Source organism: Cnephaeus nilssonii (genome assembly GCF_951640355.1).
Source record: "Cnephaeus nilssonii genome assembly, chromosome: 12".
Classification (NCBI taxonomy): Eukaryota; Metazoa; Chordata; class Mammalia; order Chiroptera; family Vespertilionidae; genus Cnephaeus; species Cnephaeus nilssonii.
This window is the reverse complement of record NC_137083.1, coordinates 67,710,659-67,734,134: the sequence shown is the minus strand read 5'-3', so window position 1 is coordinate 67,734,134 and position 23,476 is coordinate 67,710,659. Positions and strand designations below refer to the sequence as shown.

The 23,476-nt window shown below is 36.8% G+C and overlaps 1 protein-coding gene across 3 annotated transcripts in view; it reads left to right on the top strand.

Annotated features, from left to right (window-relative positions):
- PTPRZ1 (protein tyrosine phosphatase receptor type Z1) overlaps positions 1 to 23,476 on the top strand; it is a 189,220-nt gene that overhangs the window by 127,610 nt on the left and 38,134 nt on the right. For 2 of the 3 annotated variants that reach the window (XM_079786829.1, XM_079786828.1), the window contains exons 11-13: positions 5,991 to 6,037; positions 10,583 to 14,144; positions 19,584 to 19,728. In XM_079786829.1, coding sequence (XP_079642955.1) covers positions 5,991 to 6,037; positions 10,583 to 14,144; positions 19,584 to 19,728 — 3,754 coding nt within the window. The remainder of the gene's footprint in view (positions 1 to 5,990; positions 6,038 to 10,582; positions 14,145 to 19,583; positions 19,729 to 23,476) is intronic. The other variant, XM_079786830.1, reaches the window with a different exon arrangement.

The window sequence follows — 23,476 nt, the reverse complement described above, 5'->3', positions numbered from 1 at the left end:
GCATATATTTATACATCCATACACACACATATCCTACATATGCATATTCATAAATATATTCAAAGATACATATATAAATCTAAATATTCTGTGGTCATCCCTATAATGAGGCAACTCACTGAAATTTTTACAAGTTTTTAATGGAAATGAATGGTTACAAATTACATTAAGTATAGCATGTTTCAGTCTTACGTATGGATGGACAACTGATGTGTATTGACTTGCCTTTTGGTCCATATGCTACAGCACAGACTTTATTTAATCCATATGAGCTGTTCACTAATTACCTCATCTCAGTGTTCTTACTAGTTGAATTTTTCACTGAAAGAATAGATGCTAGAGCACTAGATATTAGATTATGTATTTTTCCAAACTACAGACTACAAAACTTGCCAAGATATTTCCCAAGTTAAAACATTGATGGCTAATGAATATTACTACTATCATGATGGCAATAAGGCAACCCAGCACTGACTGCCACCGCCAAGGCGGGTGAGATGTGATTGGTAGGGGGCCCCGCCATCGCCCCACAATCGCCCCACAGAGGGAAGCCCAGGCCACCGGTGTGGGGGGCTCCACGATTGCCCCAAAGAGGGAGGCCCAGGCTACCCAGCTGGTGGTGGTAGGCAGGGCCTCCCTCTGCGGGGCAATCAATTGCGGAGCTCCCGGACTGTGAGAGGGCGCAGGCCGGGCTGAAGAACCCTCCACGCCCCTGAGTGCACGAATTTCGTGCACTGGGCCTCTAGTTATTTAATAATATTTCACATGGCCTGGGTATAAAAATCTTTCCTATTGCTCTTATTTAGCATTGCTTTTCAAAATCAGGTTACTTTTAAGTGGAATGTTAGCTCTAAGTCTTATTAAGAGGTGAGTATCAAATGAACTGACCATGGTTTCAGCTGTACCATCTCATACTCCTCCATGGAATGTCATCCCTCACTCAGCAAAGTGCCCCTATTGATCCCCTCCAGAAAAATGGCATCTTTAGCAGTGCAACACTGACCATGTTGGTCAGTATCATACGTGATATGGCATCCAAAAACCTCCTCTAATCTTATTGTGTCTTTTAAGATATGAATTATATTGAATATATTCACTTGATTTTGCTATCTTGGTTTCATGATAGCTATCTAATTTCTTTACACAAAACAAATTCCCAGTAGTTTACAAAAAACAATTACTGTTAGCTATTTATATTATACTCTTCCTTACTCTATCCGCTATGGCAAAATTTCAGTCCACTATGGCAAAATTTTAAACTTTCTGAATGTTTTTTTCTTTTTGAGAAACATATTGCATATGAAAAAATAGATCAAATGTCTATTTTTTATAGAAGTGATTTCTGAGTGATCCTTTTAGACCGAATCTATATTGGCACAAAATACAATACTCTTGTATCATTTGTAGCACTTTCACATTTGTACAAAATAATCAATATTATAACTTAATTTCTATTTATTTGAAGGATCGGGACACTATTGAACTAATGAGATGCTAGTGTGGACACACCATTTAATCTCCATGAATGTGGCTCAGTCCTTTAAAACATTTTATATTGTAATGATGTTTTAGTAGAAGATGGTATTCGATTTATGTTTCACTATGATATTCATTTTAAAAACCAAGGGTTAAAAACAGATAAATGATCCTTTAATTATTCTTTCAAAAACTAATTCATCAAAAGTCAATTTACCCAAAGTTTGGTTCTTCCTGTTTTATATAGAAAAAATACTAGTTCTCTTACAACTCATCCTTTCTGATCTTAAAGGCTGCAGAATCATTCTAATCTAAATGTTTTCAATTTATTATTGAAATTACATTATGTTAAATATTGTTTCTATGGTAAACACAACACAGTAAAAGTCATGGTTTAGTGTGATGGTACCTTCAAGATTTGTGAAGTTTGTGATTTATGTGGCTAATATAGATGTAAGTAGATTTGAGTTTGCTTATTTCATTGTCTTTGTTAGTACCATTTCATCCTGTTTATCATGTTGTTTCATTACTTTAGTAACCTTATAATATGTCCTATTGAATTACTCTATTATTATTTTGGATAAACTGTTTTCTAAATACTGTATTGCTCAAAAGAAATGAAGGAGGTCATTTATAATTGCCCTTATTCTTTCAATCAACGATTTCAAATATTTTAATCAATATCTGTGAAGGAAACCTCAATCTTCCAAACTGTGCATTTAACTTTGGCTCCTTTGATTAAGTTATTGCTTTGCATTAAATTATATTTGTTGTGTACAACAGTATCACCATACACTAGTGACCATTAAATATTATTAGAATCTGCTGTTTTAAAATAAATGCATAAATTCATATTCATAAACAATTTAACTTTGTCAGGGAAAACTTTTTAAGGTTAAACAGAAAGAACATTCTTTTCAAATACTTTGCAGAAAATTATATTTATAAATAAATAATTTGTAAATATTGTTTCTATTATAACTGAAATAATTGTATTTATTTCTTTTCTATAATGTAGAGCTAATTACTGTACATTTATGGAGACATTATATAGGTACATGTTTTAGGGCCTTGGTAATTATGCGTTCAATTTAAATGCATGGTGAATTAAATCAACACAGTTTTCTGTTATTGTGTGCTTTTCAGTTGTGTAACAATTGTCTTTGTTAAATCACTCTACATCTGTCCTTATCCTGCCTGTACCATCTTATGCTATGGCTATTATAATAATATAATATAATATAATATAATATAATATAATATAATATAATCACAGTTTGAAGAGATCGCAGTCCACATTGCTTTCACTTTTTGCACTGTGAAACTTGGCTTGCCTTCAAACAATTAAATAAGTCTTTCTTGCCAACCTACACTAGTGTTGCTTTTTTTGTGTGCTATGGAATATTAATGTCTAACTAACAGGCTCTTTTAGAAAATCTGGCATTATAATTACCCAAAACCAAAACCAGAATGAGTCAGGAGCTTTTGTTCAGTTATCACGCAAATATGAATTTTAAGTATTCACTAAAAAAAAAAAAAGAATTCTGACAATCTTGGCTGTTGGACTTTTACAGCCCTCATGGGATCTATTTTGGTGAAGTGAGAAGATTCTATAAACAAGCGTAAATTTTTTCACCATCATATATGATTGTAGTACCTGAGTCAGACCAGTGGCTACTAAAACATCATTATTATTTGTGAAGAAACGGCAGGCCAACGGGTACCCAATATGAGACCTTGTGCCAATCACTAGAGTTTGACCTTGGCGGCTATGAACTCTCAGCCCAGAAGTCCGACTTCCGAATCTCCAGGATGATAGAAACTATCTCCCCAAATGATTTTATTTCAAAATTGTTCTGAAGAGATTCAGCAAAAAAAACCTTCTGGATTATTTGGAGGGGGTGTTGACGTGTTGCTGGGTAACCCCAGAATTTCAGTTAATTAAAATGATCTGAGTTTAATAGGAAACCAGAAATATGGTCTTTCAAAGTGTGTATATACTTACCAATATGAAGGTCCGCACGTGGGGTATTCACCCATAAGAGTGCCTTGAAACAGAAGGGGATCAGAAGGCTGTGTGGGTGCATACATGCTGCCCGTAGGGCCAAAGAGAACTTCTTCTTTTTTTAAATATATCTTTATTGATTTCAGAGAGGAAGGGAGAGGGAGAGAGAGATGAAAACATGAATGATGAGAGAGAATCATCGATCAGCTGCCTCCTGCACTGGAGATCAAGCCTGCAACCCCGGCATGTGCCCTGACCAGGAATCGAACCATGACTTCCTGATTCATAGGTCAATGCTCAACCACTGAGCCACACTGTTCAGGAAGAACTTTTTACTTCTTAATGCAGCAAACACAGAGTAGAACTCACTGATACTTTAGGGATATGTTTGGGTAAAATCATGTATTTTAACTTTTTAGGATCCATAATCCATATAGTTAATTTATACTCTGTAGTGGGGGAATAAGGACACATATGTAATACCATAATCAATAAAGAAATTTTAAAAAAATTATACTCTGGCAAAATGATACAAATAAATGCAGTTAACACAGAGAACATTGAAAGAGAAGAAAATCAGTCCTCGATGTAATCATTATGTAAACCCTCCCCCAACCCTGACAATGAATAAGAAAATTACCTTTACCCATTACAAGTATAGAGTTAGGTGAAGTTAGAACTTTTATAAAGAATTTTTTTAACACTTCTTTAAGCATATTGAAGAGAAAAGACTACCTTTGAGATTTTTGCTCCTAGCTTCTTATCAGAGAAAAAGCAACAGCATCATATATGTATCACCAAGTATTTGATTATGATTTGCCCTTATTAACATTAAAGTATTTTAAAAGTCCACGAAAAAGAGTGACTGCGTTTGAAAGCATTGTCAGTCAAATTTTGCATTGTCTTATTGCTGAATTTGAAGATTTTACATGCATGACCTTCTTAAATTGCAGTTTTTACAAAGTCATATTGAAGTTGTTATGTGTCTCTCACAGTTTAGTTGCCTCCCACTTTAAATTCACATGTAGTGTTTCCTGCTTTCCTTGGCCGTTATAGAGACACAATTGTTTCCGACTATTGAAATCACTTTCATTAGTAACCTAAGGAATAAAGAGCGTAAAAAACATGGTGAGGAAGGGGATTCATACAAACAAAAATAGAAAAGAGAGAACAGTAATAACCCAAACATCCAAACCCCTTCAGTTTTGGTCAGTTGTAATAAGAAAAAACATTGAGAGCTAAAATTTAAGACTTGTTCTCAGGGAATATTTTCATTTTTACAGCACAGAAAATTGTTCGGGGTAAGTAACTTTGAAATAGCTAACTAGTAAAGAGTATTAATTTTATCTAAATTTCTTTGGAATTCAGGCATACCACTGTGTCTTATGGTTTTACATTTCTGAACAGCTAGAAATTTCCTGATTAAAAATATACTCAAGAAAGTCTATGTTATAAAACAGGCCTGGGTTTGAGAAACACTTATTGTTAGTTCAGTCATGTCTTTGAAAATTATACAGAACTTGCATTTCCTTTGAGGATATAGAGAGGCATAAGACAGAACATAAATAGCATGGGGATAGTGAAGAGCATAAACTTTGGCGATGGAGTGAGATTTTATAAAATAATAGCAATAAGAGGAACCTCGTTGTAATAATGCTCGCACCCTCACAGTTAGCCTGTCTCCCTAGGCAGCTCAGATGGAGAGTGAGCAGGAATCTTCTGTCCCCCAGTAATTTGACAGTGGGGCTAGGTCCCTTGTTGGAGAGAATTGGCTCCTAACCTTTTCTGATATTTACTGACAGATCTTGTTTTGGGATTCATATGTCCATGTAGTAGAAATATGCTTATTCTCGTCCGTTGGAAAATGGACTTGAATGATCCTGGTCATTACATTCTTTGGATGGGCAGCATTAGCTGAGTTTCCCTGGGGAGGAGGCAGGGAACACCAGCCCAGCCCGGACCTGCTAGAAAACTCGCTCCATTTCACCTGGGGCAGCACCCCGTGTACAATTAGTTATGAGCACAAATCTGAAGAATTAAAAAAAGCAGTTGACCCTTAGTCAGAAGATGAACTTAAGGAATAGTAGCTGAATGAGAAAGTAAGTCCCGTTACTTCTCCCCCAAACCTCTGTCATTTCCCCAACTATGCTTTCATCAGCTCTGCAAAGGTTGAAAGTAAATCTGCACTGATGAAAATTATTTGATTTTTTAATACTCAGAACATCAGCCTCACTGCCCCCCTCTTCCTTCTTTAGCTTCAATCACACGGGGGTGGGAATGGGGAAGGGAGTTGGATTGGATTCATACAGGTGTATGTAGTGTTGTGTTTTATAGTGTTCAGTAGTGTTGAAAACTGAAATTCAAGATTTTTATTTGGACAGATTCTGTATTTTCAAAGCTAACAGTCTTTTTTTTTTTTTGGTCGTTTTTCTCTTTCCATCCAAAGGTAAACCCACATGGCTAAAATAGTTGAATAAAAATGTTAATAATTTTGTTTTTAATTTTGTAGAACTTGACTTCTTTCCTGAATTAATTGGAACTGAAGAAATAATCAAGGTATCATAGCTATATTTTATATTCAAATGTTTTAAACTTTGAAAGTCTATTATGAATTATTCATTAGGTTTCAGATATTACTTTAATAAAAATTTGTGTTACATTAGTTTTTGTAGGGTTGGTTGATGAGCTTTATAGATAGTCATATAATTGGTGTACGTAATTTTTATATGAAGAACTTAGAAGACACTTTAATGAGTATAATAAAAATAATAGAGATACAAAGGATTTGGTGATAATGAAAAATGAATCTTAAAAATAATTATAGCTATGAACTATAGCTATAAATCAGAATTTTTTCAGTGTCAAATTTTTCAAAAAGAATAAAATAATATCAATTCTTTTTTTTTCCAGTTGAATTTTTATTTTTTATATCAATTCTTAATATTACTACAGTTTACTTATAACTAACTTAACTAATCATTAATAGATTGATAATAAATATGGGCCAAAATATAAATTGAATATATTTTTTGCCCATTTAATTTGAATATTTGTGTTTGGACTATTCAGATGATAATGTTTGTTCTTCAAGTAAAGGGGTAATAAAAAATATTTATACATTTTAACGTTGTCTTAATTTTTAAAAGATAGAGAAACTGACTGATGTATCTTATATTTAATCCTAAACCCAAATGCACTATTCATCTTAACTGAGATTATATGTTTAAATCCAGGTGCTGTTGTTAATGTAGTATGAATGTGTGCATATGTACATATGTATGTATGAGATCATAAAGTGTGATAACTAATGCTATTATCTAGCAATAAGTAGCAATTAGGTTGTGTTTTACATGTATAATTACCTCAATATAACTTACAGCAATTCTCTCTTGCAAAGGATTATTTTACCGAAATAGCCAGTTCATCTATTAACAAGAGTCCATAGAATTCAGCTAAGGGTATCTTTGTGTGAGTGTGCGTGCCTGCATGCTTGTGTGCACATGCGCGTGGATATGTATGTACCTAGAAATTATCACCAGAATCAAGCCAAAGGCAGGAAAAAGAAAATATTTTTACACTTTAAATTCAAATCTTTAGTTTGTGTCTTAGACTGGGAGTCTGGGATTAGGGTGCCAGCACGATCCGGTTCCAGAGAGGGCCTTCTGGGTGCAGGCTGCGCGCTTCTCCACGTGGCAGAGAGCAGAGCAGAAGAAGCAAGCTCTCTCATGACTCTTACAAAGGCCCTGATCCCACTCATGAGGGTTCCCCCTTAAAACCTAACTTTAATTACCTCCCCAAGACCCCCACCTCCTGATGCCCTCACATTGGGAGGTTCGAATTTCAACAGATGAGTTGGGAGGGGGTGGGCACAAACATTCAGTCCATAACACTGTTCACTTTCATTGATTCATGCAGGAATGAATGATAGAGGTTGGCGAATATCTGGAATGTATTTGTAGTGGGTTTAAGCCTGAATATGGAAATGAATAGTTTGGGGATGTTTCTCAGATCCTCTTTAAATAGAATTGTATGACTTTGAAAGACAAAGCATCTCCAGCATAATCAAGGCTTTCCAATGATTTTTGAAAAATGGAAGTTGTGAAGGATAACAGGCATAGCACAGACCAAAACCACAGTGGAAGAGAGATTCACAATAACTTCATAAGAAATTAGAGGAAGAAGTAGCCATTAAAATATTTGTATAATCGTAAAGCATGACTTATATATTCTTCTTGAAATACTGACAAAAGGCAGTATGGCCTCAGAGATTTTCAAGATTGGAGGGGTAGGATTAATAAATGATCCGTCACCTTCATCAGATTCTGGGAGGCATCTGAACTTCATAAAGTCTAAAATCTGCTGGAAAAGAGAGAAATAGAAGGGAGGTGTGTGTCTACCCGCATATAGTAATTTTTCCAGATTTAACAGAAGAAGAAGGTGTGTAGTATTATGTTTTAAGAAAAATTTTATAAAAATCCACAGAGCTAATGGTGGGAAGATAATAAAGTGTATTTGTATAAGCAAAGAGAAAGGAAGCAATGCTATTGTGGGATTTGATAGAAATTGTTAGATCATAGATGATGTCTTTTGGGAACTTTGGTTGAGAAGGGGAGGAGAAGGTGGAATAATAACTAGAAATTAATTAGAGAGGGTGGAGTTGGTAGGTCCCTGTTTTGGGTGTTTTAGTGTTAGGAGGAGGTATGTGTTTGTCTATGGCTTCTATTTTCCCTGTAAACAGTATGGTGAATGAAGGGAGAGGAGAGGAAAAGAGGTTTGAATAGAGCAGAAAAGGGTTTGAAAGAGTCTTGGCAGAGGATAAGGACATGGAGTGATACCAGAAACTAGGCACAAACCCAGATTTGCAAAAATGAGGATGAGTTGAGAAAATCCATCTTGTTAAAACTGATCCTCAGCAAAACTTTCAATCAGATTACAAAACAAATTTTTAAGAACTTCTAGGGAAAGAAGAGATAATCTGGCACCAACAAATTTTCCCCGAGAGTGAGTCAAGGCAATCTATTCTCATTTCCTTTTTTATGAAGTGTTGGAGCTTGTAGATTAAGTGAGTATTTTATTCAGGAAAATTATTTGGTGAAAGCACTTGGGTTGTCCTTATGAACAAGATATTAAACAATGCAAAATTACATGAAGATAATACTGACCGCTAGTGAGGCAATTTGTCTAGGAGATCTAAAAGAATATTTATTTTTAGCACCAATACAATCTAAATCATTAAAGCTGAAATACTTCTCACAATTGTCATATATATGTCTTAGAAAATAGTTAAAATCAAAAGAATTAAGTTCTGAATATGAAAACTTGTTTTAACCAATCCAGCTTTTCATGTGTAAGAGACATAATCATGAACACACGTGGTTTAGGATTCAGATATTATCTACTGATATTGGTCAGGTTCTACTGATTAATTTGTACTCAGTCACTTTTTTCTTCTTTTAAGGGACAGGGCCCTAAAAGATCTAATAGATGACAATGCTAACAAACTGAAAATCATATCTCATATGGGCTAAAAATATAATATTTTGATACCTTTGGCAGTTTCATTTCTAAATATATAATTAGACATGTTATAAAATGAACAGTTTTTTTAAAAAGGAAAATCAAAACCAGAAAGTATGGGTCTTTGTTGACCTCTAACCAAATTGTTTCTGGGCCATTTTAGTGACTAAGTGGTCATGAAAGGCTGGGTCACCTGAATGGCGTTTCCAAAGGAAACACAAAATTAAATAACTAGCACTAGAAATGTATTTTGACAAGTTGTCTCTAAAATGTCTGCCTAAGCCCTGACCAGTTTGGCTCAGTGGATAGAGCGTCGACCTGTGGAATGAAAGGTCCCAGGTTCGATTCCAATCAAGGGCATGTACCTTGGTTGCGGGCACATCCCCAGTAGGAGGTGTGCAGGAGGCAGCTGATCGATGTTTCTCTCTCATCGATGTTTTTAACTCTCTATCCCTCTCCCTTCCTCTCGGTAAAAAAACAATAAAATATATCTTAAAAAATAAAAAAAATAAATAAATAAAAATAAAATGTCTGCCTAAGTCTTAAGTGGAAAGTATTTCAAACAAAATGAAAAATAAAAACCTCTTTCTATTATGAGGGCTTAAAAATTGTGATTTATTCTTAATATACACAATGAAATATGCTGAATGTGCAACTACTTTAGTCTTTGAAATAAGTTGTTTCATTGACATTTCATATTACAAAGAAGCTAATTCCTATTTAGTTTGTTGTCAGATGCACTGAACAGAGAAACATAAAACAAAAAATAATAAATACTAAGTTAAATAACACTCCCAGTAAATAAATGTAACTAAAATGTGTCTTCCTTTCAAAGCTGTGGTATCTATTAATTTAATTACTTCGTTACATAGCATTAAAATAAAGGCAGCCATAAATATGATGTTTTCATTAAATTTAATTACTCTCTCTAGAGGGTGGATGATAAAGGTTATAGGATAGAGCAGCAATTTTCAACCCATGTGCCGGAACACTTTTTAAAACATGCAATACCTGACTGTTTAATTAGAGGCACTGACCTCTTTTCCCTTAGATTGTCAAATAAAAAAATGACAACATCCCAGCTGGTGTGGCTCAGTGGTTGAGTGTCAACCTATGAACCAGGAGGTCACTGTTCGATTTCCAGTCAGGGCACATGCCCAGGTTGCCACTCAATCTCCAGTAGGGAGCGGGCAGAAGGCAGCAGATCAATGATTCTCATCATTGATGTTTCTATCCTTCTCTCCCTCTCCCTTCCTCTCTCTGAATAAAAAAGAAAAAACATATTTGAAAAAAAATGACAACAGCCAACCCAATAACCGCCCAGTGTGAATGAAACAAAATTATACCTAATTGTTTCAGCAGATTGGAAAAAATATAATATATTTTTTGGTGGGCCACAGAATTTTAGTAAATAGTTTTTGTGTGCCATGAGATGAGAAAGCCTTCTCTGGAATGGTGCTTTATGGGAAGTCCCTGAGATCCCACGAATGAAGATTAGCAGTATAATGCAGTATAAGATATTATTGAGATTTAGCTGTCCTCTCATTTCCTTACGTTCCATTAAATCTTGTTTGCTTTTCAAAGGAGGAAGAAGAGGGAGAAGACACTCTTGTGAATCCTGGTAGAGACAGTGCCACAAACCAAATAAGGAGAAAGGAACCGCAGAGTTCTACCACAACAAACTACCATCGCCTAGGGACTAAATCCAACGAGGCCAAGACTAACCGGTCCCCAGCACGAGGAAGTGAATTCTCTGGAAAGGGTGATATTCCCAACACGTCTTTAGATTCCACTTCCCAACCAGTCACTGAGTTAGCCCCAGAAAAAGAGGTTTCTTTGACATCACGGACTGGGACCAAACCTCCTCCACTTCACACTCTGGAAGGCACTTCAGCCTCTAAAACTGTCCTCAGATTTCCGCAGAGGAACGTGGCTGGGACTGTGGGATCTTTAAGCACAGCTTCTGTAAGGGAATCTCAGGAGGTATGGACTGATCTCGGTGACGAAGAGAGTTTACTCGCCAGTGTCAAGCTGGACACGGGAGCTGATGATGCTTCGGGCTCCAGTCCCACCACTGCTGCTGGGCCATTCGCCTCCGAGAACATATCCCGCGGGTATGTATCTTCTTCAGACACCCCAGAGGCCATCACCTATGACGTCCTTATACCAGAACCTACGAGAAATGTTTCCGAAGAGTCAGCATCGTCGGGCTCAGAAGAATCCCTCAGAGAGCCTTCCGTGGAGGGAAGTGTGTGGTTTTCTGGCCCCACAGATGGGAGGACACCGCCCGAGGTTGGCTCAGGTGGCGAGGGCCTTCACCAGACTGATCCCACCGAGATCCATGTGGGCGCATCTGAGAAGACAGCCGCGTCCTCTTCTCCAGGCCCAGGGGTGTCCCAGGGCCCCTCGGTCACAGATATGGAAATGCCGCTTTATTCTTCCTTTGCCTTCTTCCCCACCGAGGTGACACCTCGCGCTTTTACGCCGTCCTCTGGGAAACGTGATTCGGCGCCCACTGTCAACGTGGCCTACTCGCAGACCACCCAGCCAGTGTACAACGGTGAGACACCTCTTCAGCCTCCCTCCAGTAGTGACGCCTTTCCTCTAGTCACCCCTCTGTTGCTTGGCGAGCCGATCCTCGACACTCCCCCTGCCGCTTCGAGTAGTGATCCGGCCTTGCATGCGACGCCTGTATTTCCCAGTGTCCCTGTGTCATTCGAATCCATCCTGTCTTCCTTTGAGGGTGCGCCTTTGCTTCCATTTTCCTCTGCTTCCTCCAGTAGTGAATCGTTTCGCCACCTGCACACAGCTTCTCAGATCCCTCCACAAGTGACCTCCGCTGGGGAGCGTGCTGAGGGGTCCCTGCATGCTTCTCTGCCAGTGGCCGGGGGTGAGGTCCTGTTAGCGCCCAGCCTTGCCCAGTACTCTCCTGTGATGTCACCTCAGGCCACTCCTCCTGCCGCTTCAGAGACGTTGGAGTTTGGTGGTAGCGAAGCTGGTGTCCTTCCTAAAACGCGTCTGTCTCCTCAAGCTGAGCCATCCAGCAGTGATGTCACCATGCATGCACGTTCTTCAGGGCCCGAGCCTTCCCATGCCTTGTCCCATGCCGAGGCCTCCCGACACCTCGTCACTGTTTCTTACGGTTCTGCAATCCCTGTGCATGATTCTGTCGGTGTGTCTTCTCGGGGTTCCTTGCTTAGCAGTCCTAGCCACACACCCATGCCTCAGCCTTCGTTAATATCCCCAACCGCACCAGTGCTGCAGCCCACGCATGGCCTCTCTGGTGATGGGGAGTGGTCTGGAGCCTCCTCTGATGGTGAATTTCTTTCACCTGACACAGATGGTCTGCCAGCCCTTAACATTTCTTCACCTGTTTCCGTAGCTGAGCTTACATATACGGTATCTGTGTTTGGTGATGATGATAATAAGCCGCTCTCTCAAAGTGATGTAGTAGATGGAAATCAGACTGAACTGCACATTTCTCCTTTCACTGAGATGGGTTCTCATCCTGAAAGCACAGTCATGCCCGGCCGGCACAGTAATGTAAATAAGTTACAAGAATCCCCTGTTTCCATTTCTAACACCAAGGGCATACCTCCAGGCTCGCTTGCTTATAGTGCCACTAAGGTTTTTGATGATGAGATTAGTCAATTTCCAGAAAATAACTTTTCAATTCAACCTACACATGCAGTATCTCAAGCATCCGGTGATACTTCACTTACACCTGTGCTTAGTGCAAACTCAGAGCCAGCGCCCGCTGACCCTGCTTCTAGTGAAATGTTATCTCCTTCAACTCAACTCTTATTTTACGAGGCCTCCGCTTCTTTTAACCCTGAAGTATCGCTGCAACCTTCTGATGTTGACACATTGCTTAAAACTGCTCTTTCGGCTGTGCCTAGAGATCCAATATTGGCTGCATCCCCCAAGGTTGATCACATTAGTCCTACAATATTGCATCCCATGGCATCCAATTCTGCTTCAAGTGAAAACATGCTACACTCCACATCTGTACCGGTTTTGGGTGTATCACCTGCTTCTAATATGCCTGCTGCCTCACTTCAAAGTGTAACCATTTCTTATGCAAATAAGAAAGATGTTGAACCAGTCTTGCTTAAAAGCGAACGTTCCCAGCAAGTGGTACCTTCGTTGTTCAGTAACGATAAGTTCTTCCAAACTGCCGGTTTGGAGATTAACCATGCCTTTCCCCCAAAAGGAAGGCGGGCATTTGCTACTCCTGTCTTATCGATGGATGTACCTCCCAATACACTTTTAAATAAGCTTGTATATCCTGATGAAGTCTTTACCTCCACCAAGGGTTCCATTACTGAGGAGGTATTGGCTGGGATTCCAACAGTTGTTTCTGATACACTTTTAACTGCTGGTCATTCTGTTCCTTTCGGAAATGTGCATGCTTCTATTCCAGCCGCTTTTCCCAACAAAGATGTTTCTGTTGCCACAACCAAGTCGCTGTTTCCTTCTAAAACAATTTCCAAGCTGACTCACAGTGCCAGATCTGATGCTGAGTTAGTGGGTGGTGGTGATGATGGTGATACTGATGATGATGATGATGATGATGATGATGATGATGATGATGACAGAGAGAGAGATGGCTTAGCTGTAAATAAGTGTATGTCCTGCTCCTTCTATAGAGAATCCCAGGAAAAGGTGGTGAATGATTCAGACCCCAAGGAAAATGGTCTTGTGGATCAGAATAACCCAATAACATACTCCCTGTCTGAGAAGTCTGAAGAAGAAAGTAAAGTCACAGTTGTGACCTCAGAAAGTCAGGCTTATATGCACAGAAGTCCTAACAAATCACCATCAACAAATGTGCTCTCCCAAAAGCACAGTGATGGAAAACAGGACAATGACATTCAGACTGCCAAGGCCCTGCTTCCTTTCACCCCGGCCTCTACAGCATGGGCCATTCTTACAGGTGACGGAGAGAGTGGATCAGGGCAAAGTATCTCAGAGAGTCTCAATGAGAACGAGACCGCCACAGATTTCAGTTTTCCAGATGCTAATGAAAGAGCTGAGGCTGGGGTCCTGGAAGCAGGTGACTCAGAAATAACCCCTGGACCCCCACAGTCCTCAGCACCGACTGTTGCCAGCAGGCACTCAGAAGTGTTCAACATGGCAGAGGCAGGTTAGTTGTGGATCAAAGGGATAGACTGAGGCTGGTGGTTTTCTCCCTCAAAAAATAGAAAAATCATGAAAACATAGAAATTTGGTAAAATGATGTATCGGTTTTTAACCAAAACTTAATCAATTTACGATTTTTAGAGTATGATTTTGTTCATTACTTCAAATGAATACTCAATATGTTGGGGTTTTGGGTTTTTTTTTATTTTTATGAAAATATTGTTGGCATACCATGTTGTGTTAGCTTTAGGTGTACAACATAGGGATTCAACATTTATATACCTTATGATGTGTTCACCATGACAAGTCTATTAACCATCTGTCACAGTGCAAAATTATTATGCTATTATTGACTCTATTTCCTATGCTGTACACTACATCTCTGAGTCTTATTTATTTTATAACTGGAAGTTGTCCCTCATTCCCCTTCACCTTTTTCAGTCATTGCCCCATTTCCCCACCCCAACTCCAGCAGCCATCACGGTTTGTTCTCTGAATCTGAGTCTGTTTCTGTTTTGTTTGTTTTTGGTCTTTAATTCTCTGCAAAAGAGAGAAAGTGACTTTTATTTATTGTCAGTTTTTCATGTTCTACATGATGCCTGTTGTATGTGGGAGCAATTACGCGTGCATAATATATTTTTACTTATCCTGCTTTTTAAATGATAGATTAAAGTGTGCTATTTTTAGATGATTTTAATTTTCATATTTACTTATGTTCTAAAATAAGTTGTAAATGAATTCTATTGAATTCGAAAATGAGTTATAAGTTCTGAGAGTAATATGATATAAGCACCTTTTTCTGACCCGCCCCATGAAAAGGAATTACATAATTTGCACCACATTAGCTTGGGGAACTTTATAAAAAAGTTCTATTGCTAACTTTTGAGGGTGAATGGTGTGCTTTTTTTTAAAAACAAGGTTTTAGTTTTTTAAAATTGTCTTTGTTTGATTATCTTAATGTTGCCTAAAGAGGGCAGTGTAAACTAACAAAGCACAGTCTACTTTGTACTTGTTATACACCTTTCTAAGAAGTTAAATAATGGGCATTAATATGCAGTGTATGTATAGGTATTGTATGACAAGATGTAAAATGTTAGAACACTTTCTGTGGAGATGCATTTCATTTATTAATGTATTTTATGCAAATTAGTTTATTGGCCAGATGTTTCTTAGAGCAGATTATTTACAGCATGTTTGCTTCAAATGCCAATGAGAAAAAAAGGAAATTCAATACCATTAGCCACATGGGATACTAGATAATTTTATTGAATTGATCATAAGAATTTTACAATTTGCTTTTATTAAATTTTAAAGCACTTTTTAAATTAACAATGAAAATAATTAAATCTAACAGTAAATTAAAAGACAGGCTAGAGTAACATCTTTCACTATTACTGCATAAAAGTGAATATTTATAATCCAGAACATAGACACAATCTCATTGGGAGATTTTTTTCTCTTTCATTATTTGTATCCCTTCAATTGTATGCTGTTCTTCCAGTACAGCAGCAATTAAAAGTTTGTACATTTTGATAGAGAAGTTGTCTAAGTATTCTGACTTGATATTATTTAACATTGCATTCCAATTTAAAAACTTAAACTCTATCTGAGAATAAATAATTAACCCATAGGTCACCATATTAACTAGTATTGCCATATATATATATATATATATGGCAATACTAGTTATATGGCTCCAATTATAGTACATTTTTTAAATGTTTATCAGATGCATTTTAGAGGAAAATATCAGGAATCAATCTATTTTTCTGTCTTACTGGGTAGTGACATCATTGGATATTCTTGCTGGATTATGCTTTTATAGAAAGACAGTATATATAGGGAAATACCAAACCTAGAATTACTGACTAAAACTTAGCAATTTCTCTTCAATAAATCTTACTAGACTTATGAAATTATTTAGAGTATGTTTTCCCACTGATGAGGAGAAAACAACATGAATATAGCATCCCATATCATAAAATAACAATTAATGAAGTAAATAAAATAAAACAAGATTAGGGAAATTATGGCTTGTTTTTAAACCTATATCTGTAAAAAAATAATACATAGTATGTCTTATCAAATAATTGAATAGGCCTCTTTGTCAAATGCCTATAGACTAATTCTGAGACTTATGATTTGATTATGTATCTTTAAAGGTAGAATAACTTACAAGACATGTTCCTCAAAATAATATAGGTAAGCCAAATATTAATATATGCAGTTTATTACTGCATAAACCTAGACCCAGAGATACTAGATTATCTGATCCAGGTCAGTTAGGGAGTTAATACAAAACTGAGACTGAAAACCTGAGTTATTGGTGTCTATGTCTTAGGACTAGGCTTTCGAGATGGTAGATAATAAAATATATATATAATGCTTAGTTTGTAATGCCAGAATTATAATGTTTTATTCTGAAAAGGTACTTTAAAATAATAATCTTAGTTTTTTTAAATTTTCTAATTGTCTATTAGTAGATTCTTGCCTTATCATTTCGGTAAATTATATATACAACTTAGCTTATATCAAAATTAATATTTTAGTTTCAACTAATGAATATAAAAATCAATGCAACTAGTTGTTATTATAATATGCACTGCAATCAGTTGATTGTGTGCATTGTCCTGTAGTATCCCACCTTGGAACAAAAAACCTAGGTTTCATAATATATAATTAATTATTATGGATTTATCATTCTAACTCCTCAATTAAAGGTTTTATTTAAAGTCAGACCTCTCAGAAAACTTAAGAGAAAGTCTGTATACAAGACTATATTGTGCACATGTGTATGGATAGTGTGTGTACATAGTGTGTATGGTATATATGGTAATTTGTTATTCATTTTATGTGTTATGTATCTTATATAGCACATATATGATCATACATACCTCATATATGTTGCACATGCATATATATAAATGAGATATGTATGTATCTATATATGTTTATATGCATATTGTTATGAATATTTGTAGTCATTGAAGACCTATGTAATTATATAAGCTCACTTTGTATGTAACTTAATGTACATCATTGGTTCTCAAACTTTAATGTGAACCAGAATCACCTGGAGGACTTGTTAAACACAGATTTCAGGGCCTTACCCACAGTGCCTTTTTTTATTATTAATTTTCAGAGAGAGAGAGAGCAAACCATTGACTTGTTCCACTTATTTATGCATTCCTTGTTTGAGTCTTGTTTTTTAGTTTTTTGGGTTTTTTGCTGGTTATTTATGTTTTTATTTTTTAATTTTTTATTGTTGAAAGTATTATATATGTCTCCTTTTTCCCCCATTGACCTTTCCCAGCCTGCTTCCACCCCCCAGCACAGGCCCTCACCCCCCTGTTGTCTGTGTCCATTGGTTATGCTTATATGCATGCATACAAGTCCTTTGGTTTATCTCTTTCCATCCCCCTCCCACCTTCCCCTGCCTTCCCTCTGAGGTTTGACAGTCTGTTTGCTGCTTCTATGTCTCTGGATCTATTCTTGTTCATCAGTTTATGTTGTTCATTATATTCCACAAATGAGTGAGATCAGCTGATACTTATTTCTCCGACTGGCTTATTTCACTTAGCATATGCTCTCCAGGTTGACTCTTTTATGCCCTGATTGGAGACTGAACCTGCAGACTTGGCATATCAGGACAACACTCTAACCAACTGAGCTACCCGGCCAGGGCACCACTGAGTTTCAGTAAATGTGGGGTAGGCCCCAAACTTGCATTTTTAACAAATTTCAGGGGATCCAATGCCACTAAGGACTGCACTTCAAGAATAACAGACACAGATAATATTAACCACCCTTTGTAATTACTAGGTACCAGGAACTTTGCTAAATGGTGATTTCATTTATTACTCACAGACTTTCCATTTAGATCATGATCGTTATGATAGAAAAAAAGTGTGAAGACAATAAAATAAGGTGCTTTTGTAAATTTCATAGAGATATTTTAAAGGATTCATCATCAGATTAATTCATTTTCTAAATGAGCCTCGCCCTAATACGTAACTGCCAGAGCACATGGTTAACAAAGTAGAAAGTAAACGTGGGCTTCTCTCACAGGATATTAACTACAGCGCAGGTGTCAGTTGACTTACAATATTTCCACTTTTCCATTTTATGATTTTTAGGCACATCCTTGAATTCCACTATATTTTTTTAAGAAAATGCATCCATAAATTATAAGAACAAACATTTTGGGAAATTTGGGTATCGATTCTATGCCTTGGATCTGTATGAGTAGATTAAATTTTTGGCCCTTTTTGCATCATCCAGTTACAGAAGGAAGCTATCATTTTACATCCTAAGTTCTCTGCATTAGATATATTTTGCTTATCAATGTATATCACTCTCAAAATATTTCAGTTTCCATTGAATCCATTTGTCTCATGTCACTAATGGTAAGGGACTTAGTACAACAGCACCAGATGTGCCGTTTGTGTAGGAAGCAATGGAGAAGCTCCTGGAGAACGTAAATGTAGTTCCTTCTAAACTTCTCCAGGCAGACAGGTGGTGCTGTCAGCATGTCATTATGGCAGAACAGTTCTACTGTTCAAGCACCTTGTCTCCCACTGCACACACCTCGGAGTAGAAGGGGCGATGGTGCCTGGCCACGGACACCCTGGGTTCTGAACCGCCTTTACCAACTTGGAAGGACAGCGCCAGTGGCAGTGATTTTGAAAATGCTAGAACAATGACACACCTGATGCCTCACAAAAATACTCACTTGTCACCTTTTAAAATGAACCCAAGGAGAGAATTTAACCTTTTTCATAATTTACATTTGCATATTTGAAGAGAATTTCTTAGATCTATGAAGTCCTTCCATTCATGTGCAGTAGTATTTTTATTTTTGATATTTTTATTTTTGAAACTGATAAGAAGGATATTCAAAATAACATTTTAAAGCATCCTGCATTTAAATTTTAAATAGTTGTTATCTTCAGTAAGGTTTATCTTAATGTAAGAAGGGTTGTCCTAAGATTCTCTTTGAATGAAATGATTAACTGCTCCTAATTATTACCTAATTGCAGGATTAAAAATGATTCTTATATGGTGATTCAGTAAGTAGCATTGTTCTCCTGATTGTTTTATTTAAAAGCTGGATAGCCTTCTTCTTTTAATACTTCTATTTCCCTTTTAACAATCTTCTCAAGGCAGTATGATGCTCACTCTTGCTATGGCTCCCCTACCTAGGTGCCAATCTCTGTTAGGATATTATAGTTCTTCAGGTCTGATCGCCTGCCTTCTTTTTAGATTTTGGTTTACTTAAATTGGCTTATAATCATAAACATTCTTTGCATCATAGAGTCAAAATTTTAAAGGTAAGCAATTATTTGCAATTGTTTATGATTGAAAATTGCAATTATTTGATTGAAAATGTTGTAACTTTCCTTGAAATTTAAATATCAACTCTCTTCATTTTCTCCGACTACAGAGGCCAGTAATAGTAGCCATGAGTCTCGTATTGGTCTAGCTGAGGGGTTGGAATCCGAAAAGAAGGCAGTTATACCCCTTGTGATCGTGTCAGCCCTGACTTTTATCTGTCTAGTGGTTCTTGTGGGTATTCTCATCTATTGGAGGTAAGTTGAGTGTTTGTTTTGGAAATGTTATCTCTTAAAGCTCAGATTTTTGCCTGTTTTTACCTGAAAGTTTGTCAAAGCACATTCAAATTTCTTTTACTTGAGAGCTACCATTAACTTATCCAGGTACTGTGAATGAGATTAATTTTTGAATCCAGAGTCATAATAATAAAAGATTTTATTATTCTTCATACTTCAATCAAACAATGAAAGGTAAAATGGAGGACCTTTGGCTTAAGTTACTATAATACAGTACTTTTACAATTGTACTTTCATATTTATCTAACATTCAAATCTTATCATAACATTTAACATGATTATAAGCTTCTCCGCTTCAATGCTCCCACTGTTATAATTTTTAAAATTATTATTTAGGAATGCATAATTTTTGATATAGTAAAAAATAGTTTTTTAATTATTGGATTAGGTACAAGATGCGTATCAACTGCATACTAAAAAAAAAAATAGTACCCCATATATAAAAGTAAAATTCAAGCAATTAAAATATGAATTTAATTAGAAAATAAAAAAAATTTTAAATAAAATAAAGACCCATGGGATTTGAAAATATATTATAATTTGCCTTGAGGATGAAATTTAGCTTCATTTCCACCAATAACATACTAAAATCTTTAAAAGACAGGGAAAATTGTATCCATCATAAGCTTCCATTCTATAGCAAGATGAACACAAAGCAAATTAGTGAGTTTAACATGGACACAATGTAAGTCAGTATAGCTGTTATGATTGTGTCTGTTAGTAAACAAGAACTTTATGATAAAGGGAATCATATCTGTAAACTAGGAAAGGGCATAGATTAGTACTTTCTAATTCTGTTTTCAAAGAGCATTTTGTTCAGAAGGTCTATAATTAACTCCTTTTTGCTATAAATCCATTAACTACATTTTGCTGTAAATCCATATTGCCATTCTTTATGTGTTATCCCAAAATATATTCTCATTTTATTAAAAAATATTTACTATTTCAAAAATATTGACTATTTTCCATGTACCTAAGGTAACAGCTATGGGAGAATATTTTTAAATGAATGAATGACAGTCACTTCTGTCAAGAAATTTGTGCTCATTGAGGAGAAATAATTCTCCATGAAAATACTAGTATATAAAATATTATAAAAGTGCATGCATGTAAAGCTAAAAGTGGTCTAAAAGAACTAAAGAGCTAAAGCTAAAAGAGATCAAAGGATCTTGACAGGCCAGAAATGGCAGGCAAACGTAAAATGTAGTGTTGGAGCTGGACGGAATTCAGAAGATGGAGATAGGCTTGGCCGGCGTGGCTCAGCGGTAGAGTGTTGACCTATGAACCAGGAGGTCACGGTCTGATTCCTGGTCAGGGCATATGTGGGGCATACAGAGGCAGCCTGTCAGTGATTCTCTCTCATCATTGTTGTTTCTATGTCTCCCTTCCTCTCTGAAATCAATAAAAATATGTTAATAAAAATAGTTTTAAAAGCCCTCACAAGGCTTTGTAAAAAAAGAAGAAGAAGAAGAAGGTGGAGATAAAGGTAAAGGAGAGGGCATTGCAGGCAGGAGGCAAGACCAGTAGCAGAATGAGCTGAGTATCTGAGAGCCATCCCTGGAGCATGTGGTTGCATGACATTGGTTGGCGAGGGTAGAATGTTTTCAAGGCCAACTGCATTTCATACCTGATTTCCTTTACGGAACAGAGTAGACTGCAGACTGTGGAGAACAATCATGCTTCTGTTATTGTACATGGGTTAGGTGCCTATTTTGTCCATAACATGATGCACACAAAGCTGCTTTCTTCAGTAAGTTCTGTAGTTGCCAATGACTCTTTTTCCAGAAGATCCCATGCTCTGCAGAGTCCCGAGATCACAGTACAGAATTCATACATGTTCGCTCAACAAGAATTCATATTGCTTTTCTCCCTCCTCACCAACAGTGATATCATATTTATTTAAATGACTTATTTATATCTAATCTTATTTCCCCTGCCAAACCAGTATTTGAACTTATTGGGAATTCGAGTTAAACAAATTTAAAATAAGATGGAAAGCAGGACCTAATTCTACTTCATAGTAAATAGTGCTAGAACAAAGTTCCAATAAAGATGTCAGATAGTTTATAGTTATAAGATTGAAATAATTATTATGAGTCTTCTAATCTCTTACTTAATATTTTAACTTTATTTTCTACAAATTGGAAAAGTACTCATTTCGATACAATTTGATATTTCATGGAAAATTAAATTTCGGAGTGTTTTTTATCTTCTATTAATAATGGGTTATTTCACCTGTATCATACATGGAAAAAATATAAAACTACAAGTTGGGCAAGATTAATTTTACTTTCACCAATAAGATGTTTCTCTTTTCCTCACAAATAACACCTGATGTACCTTGAATAGAGAGTGCATTAGCACTCTGGTGGTTTTATGTGTGTGGTTTTTTTTTAATATATTTATTGATTTCAGAGAGAATAAGGGAGAGGGAGATAGAAACATCATTGATGATAGAGAATCTTTGATTGGCTGCCTCCTGCATTCCACCTATCAGGGATGGAGCCCACAACCTGGGCATGTGCCCTTGACCAGAATCGAACCCAGGACCCTTCAGTCCTCAGGCTGACACTCTATCCACTGAGCCAAACCAGCTGGGCTTTGTGTGTATATTTTATATCTAACTATCAAATGTTTTGATAATTTTTGCTATTTTTACTTACCCATTTCAGAACTTGACATATCTGTTCTGCTCACATCCATGTGAAGTTAAATAACTTTGAAATGTAACCTTTTAGATCAATAATATGATAGGGGTGTCATTTGCTAAATTACAAAATGCCAGTATTGTACATTCTTCAAGGTTTGTGTCAATCATCCAAATTCCAATGTAGATGCATTTGTGAATAATATGATTCCACTAGTCCAGTGATCGGCAAACTGCAGCTCATGAGCCACATGCGGCTCTTTGGCCCCTTGAGTGTGGCTCTTCCACAAAATACCACGTGTGGGCGCACATGTACAGTGCGATTGAAGCTTCGTGGCCCATGTGCAGAAGTAGGTTTTCGGCTCTCAAAAGAAATTTCAATCGTTGTACTGTTGATATTTGGCTCTGTTGACTAATGAGTTTGCCGACCACTGCACTAGTCAATTTGGAAACATTTTAGGCCTTCTTGGAGACTGCAGCCTGTGGAAAGGTTAAAAATCATACCAGCCCAGCTGGCATGGCTCAGTGGTTGAGCATCGACCTCTGAACCAGGAGGTCATGGTTCAATTCCCAGTCAGGGCACATGCCTGAGTTGCAGGCTCGATCCCCAGTAGGGCGTGCAGGAGGCAGCTAATCAGTAATTCTCATTTTTGGTGTTTCTATCTTTCTCTCTCCCTTCCTCTCTGAAATTAATAAAATATTTTTTTAAATCATACCAACAGGAGTCCCAATGGCCCTTATATGTGTTTCCAAGATTACATATTTAAGCATTTTTCTAGCCTAGTTTTCAGGAGAAAAATATAACCTCAGAGTGTTGTGATAAATCCTCTCTTGTCTAATTTACCTAACTGAAGGTGGTCCCCTATGTTTTGTGCAAATCTTGAGAGGAAATATGTTGTAGCAGGAAGACAGAATAAATTAGAGGTGATAAAATCTGGGTCCCTTTCCCAGTTCATCCTGGCATTCGCTTTATGGCCTTGGGCACCTCACTCACCCACCTAAGAATTAGGCTTCTCTTTTGCAGGGAAGTCTCACTAGATTACCGTAAAGATTTCAGTCAGA